The following is a 6,568-nucleotide window of genomic DNA, read 5'->3' as shown; positions in this document are numbered from 1 at the left end:
TGTTTGGTTCAGCCCATTATTGTCATCTGGGGGGGTCCCCATTGAGGTTTTTGGGGGGAACCCAAAATGGGGGGGACCCCAAAATACAGGGGGGGATGGGGGGGTCCCCCACCCTCCTACGGGTGGAGTTTGGGGGGATTTGGGGGGAAAATGGGTCAAAAATGGGGGTTTTTGGGGGGAAATGTGAAGATTTGAGGGGTACTTGGGTCAGCCCATTTATGTCATGTGGGGGGGGTCCCCATTCAGATTTTGGGGGGAACCCAAATATGGAGGGGACCCCAAAATCTGGGGGGGTCACCCCATTATTTGGGGGGGGTCACCCCATTATTTTAATGTGGAATTAGTGGGTTTTCCCGCCATTTTTGATGTGATTTTGGTGCATTTGGGGGGTTGGGGAGCCGGGGGTCCAGGGTTTTTGGGGGGGTTCTGGGGGTTTTTGGGGGGTTTTTGGGGGTTTTTGGGGGTTTTTTGGGGGTTTTGAGAGGGTTTTGGGGGGGTTCTGGGGGTTTTTGGGGGGTTTCCGGGGGTTTTTTGGGGGGTTCTGGGGTTTTTTGGGGGGGTTCAGGGGGTTTTTTGGGGGTTTTTTGGGGGGTTTGGAGTTTTGGGGGGTTTCTGGGGGTTTTTGGGGTTTTTTTGGGGGTTTTTGGGGGGTTTTTGGGGGGCTCTGGGGGTTTTGGGGGGTTTTTTGGGGGGTTTTGGGGGTTTTGGGGGGTTTTTGGGGGATTTGGGGGTTTTGGGGGGGGTTCTGGGGTTTTTTTGGGGGGTTTTCGGGGGGGTTCTGGGGGTTTTTGGGGGGTTCTGGGGGTTTTTGGGTTTTTTTGGGGGTTTTTGGGGTTTTTGGGGGTTTTTTGGGGGTTTTTGGGGGGGTTCTGGGGGTTTTTTGTGGGGGTTCTGGGGTTTTTTGGGGGTTTTTTGGGGGGTTCTGGGGGTTTTTGGGGGGTTCTGGGGGTTTTTTGGGGGGTTCTGGGGGTTTTTGGGGGGGTTCTGGGGATTTTTGGGGGTTTTTGGGGGGTTTTTGGGGTTTTTTGGGGGGTTTTGGGGGGTTTTTTGGGGGTTTTTGGGGGTTTCTGGGGGTTTTTGGTGGTTTTTGGGGGGTTCTGGGGTTTTTTGGGGGTTTTCGGGGGGTTTGGGGTTTTTGGGGCGCAGGGACTCACCAGACGCCCCGTTTTGCAGGGGGGGAGGGCGAGGACGTGCTGGGCGAGCTGGAGTTCGAGAAGGTGCCGTTCTCGTCGCTGCGGCGCACGCTGGACCAGCGGCGGGCGCTGGTCATGCAGCTGTTCCAGGAGCACGGCTTCTTCCCCTCGGGTGCGTCAAAACGGGGCCAAAACGCACAAAATGGGGCAAAAATTCGGTCAGAACGGGTCTGAAAGGGGGGGGGGGGGGGTAACGGCCCAAAATGGGGCAAAAATCCTGTCAGAACGGGCACAAAATGGAGGGGGGGGGGGGGACGGGGCCAAGATGGCGGCGGAGGGGCCAGAAATGGCGGGAAATGGGGACGAGATGGCGGGAAATGGGAACAAGATGGCGGGAAATGGGGACGAGATGGCGGAAATGGGAACAAAATGGCGGGAAATGGGGATGAGATGGCGGAAATGGGAACAAAATGGCGGGAAATGGGGATGAGATGGCGGGAAATGGGGACAAAATGGCGGGAAATGGGGACAAGATGGCGGGAAATGGAAACAGGATGGCGGGAAATGGGGATGAGATGGCGGGAAATGGGGACAAGATGGCGGGAAATGGAAACAGGATGGCGGGAAATGGGGATGAGATGGCGGGAAATGGGGACAAAATGGCGGGAAATGGGGACGAGATGGCGGGAGATGGAAACAGGATGGCGGGAAATGGGGACGAGATGGCGGGAAATGGGGACAAGATGGCGGGAAATGGAAACAAAATGGCGGGAAATGGGGACGAGATGGCGGGAAATGGGGACGAGATGGCGGGAAATGGGGATGAGATGGCGGGAAATGGAAACAGGATGGCGGGAAATGGGGACGAGTTGGCGGGAAATGGGGACAAGATGGCGGGAAATGGGGACGAGATGGCGGGAAATGGAAACAGGATGGCGGGAAATGGAAACAGGATGGCGGGAAATGGGGATGAGATGGCGGGAAATGGGGACAAAATGGCGGGAAATGGGGACGAGATGGCGGGAGATGGAAACAGGATGGCGGGAAATGGGGACGAGATGGCGGGAAATGGAAACAGGATGGCGGGAAATGGGGATGAGATGGCGGGAAATGGGGACAAGATGGCGGGAAATGGAAACAAAATGGCGGGAAATGGGGACGAGATGGCGGGAAATGGGGACGAGATGGCGGGAAATGGGGATGAGATGGCGGGAAATGGAAACAGGATGGCGGGAAATGGGGACGAGTTGGCGGGAAATGGGGACAAGATGGCGGGAAATGGGGATGAGATGGCGGGAAATGGGGACGAGATGGCGGAAATGGGGACGAGATGGCGGAAATGGGAACAAAATGGCGGGAAATGGGGACGAGATGGCGGGAAATGGAAACAGGATGGCGGGAAATGGGGATGAGATGGCGGGAAATGGGGATGAGATGGCGGGAAATGGGGACAAAATGGCGGGAGATGGCAACAAGATGGCGGGAGATGGAAACAAGATGGCGGGAAATGGGGACAAGATGGCGGGAAATGGGGACGAGATGGCGGGAAATGGAAACAGGATGGCGGAAGATGGGGACGAGATGGCGGGAAATGGGGACGAGATGGCGGGAAATGGAAACAGGATGGCGGGAAATGGGGACGAGATGGCGGGAAATGGGAACAAGATGGCGGGAAATGGAAACAGGATGGCGGGAAATGGGGACGAGATGGTGGGAAATGGGGACGAGATGGCGGAAATGGAAACAGGATGGCGGGAAATGGGGACGAGATGGCGGGAAATGGAAACAAGATGGCGGGAAATGGAAACAGGATGGCGGGAAATGGGGACGAGATGGCGGGAAATGGGGACGAGATGGCGGGAAATGGGGACGAGATGGCGGGAAATGGAAACAAGATGGCGGGAAATGGAAACAGGATGGCGGGAAATGGGGACGAGATGGCGGGAAATGGGGACAAGATGGCGGGAAATGGAAACAAAATGGCGGGAAATGGGGACGAGATGGCGGGAAATGGGGACGAGATGGCGGGAAATGGGGATGAGATGGCGGGAAATGGAAACAGGATGGCGGGAAATGGGGACGAGTTGGCGGGAAATGGGGACAAGATGGCGGGAAATGGGGACGAGATGGCGGGAAATGGAAACAGGATGGCGGGAAATGGAAACAGGATGGCGGGAAATGGGGATGAGATGGCGGGAAATGGGGACAAAATGGCGGGAAATGGGGACGAGATGGCGGGAGATGGAAACAGGATGGCGGGAAATGGGGACGAGATGGCGGGAAATGGAAACAGGATGGCGGGAAATGGGGATGAGATGGCGGGAAATGGGGACAAGATGGCGGGAAATGGAAACAAAATGGCGGGAAATGGGGACGAGATGGCGGGAAATGGGGACGAGATGGCGGGAAATGGGGATGAGATGGCGGGAAATGGAAACAGGATGGCGGGAAATGGGGACGAGTTGGCGGGAAATGGGGACAAGATGGCGGGAAATGGGGATGAGATGGCGGGAAATGGGGACGAGATGGCGGAAATGGGGACGAGATGGCGGAAATGGGAACAAAATGGCGGGAAATGGGGACGAGATGGCGGGAAATGGAAACAGGATGGCGGGAAATGGGGATGAGATGGCGGGAAATGGGGATGAGATGGCGGGAAATGGGGACAAAATGGCGGGAGATGGCAACAAGATGGCGGGAGATGGAAACAAGATGGCGGGAAATGGGGACAAGATGGCGGGAAATGGGGACGAGATGGCGGGAAATGGAAACAGGATGGCGGAAGATGGGGACGAGATGGCGGGAAATGGGGACGAGATGGCGGGAAATGGAAACAGGATGGCGGGAAATGGGGACGAGATGGCGGGAAATGGGAACAAGATGGCGGGAAATGGAAACAGGATGGCGGGAAATGGGGACGAGATGGTGGGAAATGGGGACGAGATGGCGGAAATGGAAACAGGATGGCGGGAAATGGGGACGAGATGGCGGGAAATGGAAACAAGATGGCGGGAAATGGAAACAGGATGGCGGGAAATGGGGACGAGATGGCGGGAAATGGGGACGAGATGGCGGGAAATGGGGACGAGATGGCGGGAAATGGAAACAAGATGGCGGGAAATGGAAACAGGATGGCGGGAAATGGGGACGAGATGGCGGGAAATGGGGACGAGATGGCGGGAAATGGGGACGAGATGGCGGGAAATGGAAACAAGATGGCACCCAAGGGGATAAATGGCCCCAAATTGGCCCCAAAAGCTCAAATGGACACAAAATGGCCCCGAATTGGCCTCAAATGGCACCAAAGTGGTTTTAGAACGTCCCCAATGTCCCCATTGTCCCCAGAACCTCCCTGACCCCCCCATCACCCCCATCGCCCCCATTGTCCCCATCATCCCCAGTGTCCCCATTGACCCCCATTGACCCCCATTGACCCCATTGATCCCCATTGATCCCCATTGACTCCCATTGACTCCCATTGATCCCCATTGACCCCCATTGACTCCCATTGACTCCCATTGATCCCCATTGATCCCCATTGACCCCATTGACTCCCATTGACTCCCATTGACCCCCATTGACCCCCATTGACCCCCGTTGACCCCATTGATCCCCATTGATCCCCATTGACCCCATTGATCCCCATTGACTCCCATTGATCCCCATTGACCCCCATTGACCCCATTGACCCCATTGATCCCCATTGACCCCCATTGATCCCCATTGACTCCCATTGACTCCCATTGACCCCCGTTGACCCCCATTGACCCCCGTTGACCCCATTGATCCCCATTGATCCCCATTGATCCCCATTGACCCCATTGATCCCCATTGATCCCCATTGACCCCCATTGACCCCATTGACCCCATTGACCCCCATTGACCCCCATTGATCCCCATTGATCCCCATTGACTCCCATTGACTCCCATTGACTCCCATTGATCCCCATTGATCCCCATTGACCCCCACTGACCCTCACTGACCCCCATTGACCCCCATTGACTCCCATTGATCCCCATTGACCCCATTGACCCCCATTGACCCCCATTGATCCCCATTGATCCCCATTGACCCCCATTGATCCCCATTGACCCCCATTGACTCCCATTGACCCCCATTGCTCCCCATTGTCCCCAATGTCCCCATCACCCCCCATGTCCCCATCACCCCCAATGTCCCCCATGTCCCCATCACCCCCATCACCCCCATCGCCCCCCCGTCCCCCGTCCCCGCTGACGTCCCATTGTCCCCAGCCCAGGCCACGGCCGCGTTCCAGTCCCGCTTTGCCGACATCTTCCCCACCAAGGTCTGTCTGCAGCTCAAGATCCGCGAGGTGCGCCAGAAGATCATGCAGGCGGCCACGCCCCCCGAGCACGCCCCGCCCCCCGAGCACGCCCCGCCCCCCGAGCACGCCCCGCCCCCCGAGCCGGCCCCGCCCCCCGAGCCCTCCACCTCCGAGCCCTCCGCCCCCGAAGCTCCGCCCACCTCCCCGCCGGGGGGCGGGGCCCGCTGAGCATTCCAAGCCCCGCCCACGTGGAAAAGGAGGAGGGGCCGGGGGCGGGGCTGCTGATAAAGCGATTTGGTGAGCTGGTCACGCCCTCGTGTCAATCACATCGGGGCGGCGCTGCTATTGGCTGGCTGGGGGGTGGGGGCGGGGCGGAGAGGGGAGGGGATATGGGGGGGAGGGGACACCCTGGGGACATCACAGGGGTGGCCCTGGGGTCACAGGGACAGCGTGGGGACACCAGGACAATGTGGGGACATGGTGGGGACACCGTGGGGGTGGCACAGGACACCATGGGGACACCATGGGGACACCATAGGGGTGGCCTGGGGTCACTGGGACACCCTTGGGGACACTCCAGGGACACCCTTGGGGACACGGGGACATCATGGGGACACCATGGGGACACCATAGGGGTGGCCTGGGGACACCGTGGGGACACAGGGACACCCCTGGGGACACAGGGACAGTGTGGGGACATCATGGGGACACCATGGGGACACCATAGGGGTGGCCTGGGGACACTGGGACACCTTGGGGACACCCCAGGGACACCTTGGGGACACGGGGACACCATGGGGACACCATGGGGGTGGCCTGGGGACACTATGGGGACACCAGGACACCCTGGGGACATCATTGGGGTGTCCTGGGGTCACATGGGCACCATGGGGACACCATGGGGACACCATGGGGACACTATGGGGACACTATGGGGACACCAGGACACCCTGGGGACATCATTGGGGTGTCCTGGGGTCACATGGGCACCATGGGGACACCAGATGGGTGGCCTGGGGACACCGTGGGGACACAGGGACACCCCAGGGACACCCTGGGGACACCATGGGGACACCATGGGGACACCAGGACACCCTGGGGACACCACAGGGGTGTCCTGGGGTCACATGGGCACCATGGGGACACCAT

At 58.8% G+C, this 6,568-nt stretch overlaps 1 protein-coding gene across 1 annotated transcript; it reads left to right on the top strand.

The window, feature by feature from the left end:
- Positions 1 to 1,173: 1,173 nt before the first annotated feature.
- On the top strand, positions 1,174 to 5,728 carry LOC309452555 (protein capicua homolog; the record flags this gene model as incomplete). Its single annotated transcript, XM_082077175.1, has 2 exons — positions 1,174 to 1,305; positions 5,388 to 5,728. Coding segments are annotated over 2 exons (392 nt in total), but the record flags the coding sequence as incomplete, so codon positions are not given.
- Positions 5,729 to 6,568: the final 840 nt, after the last annotated feature.

Source organism: Streptopelia decaocto (genome assembly GCF_964273445.1).
Source record: "Streptopelia decaocto genome assembly, contig: HAP1_SCAFFOLD_1672, whole genome shotgun sequence".
Lineage (NCBI taxonomy): Eukaryota > Metazoa > Chordata > Aves > Columbiformes > Columbidae > Streptopelia > Streptopelia decaocto.
This window is presented reverse-complemented; position numbering and strand designations above follow the sequence as displayed.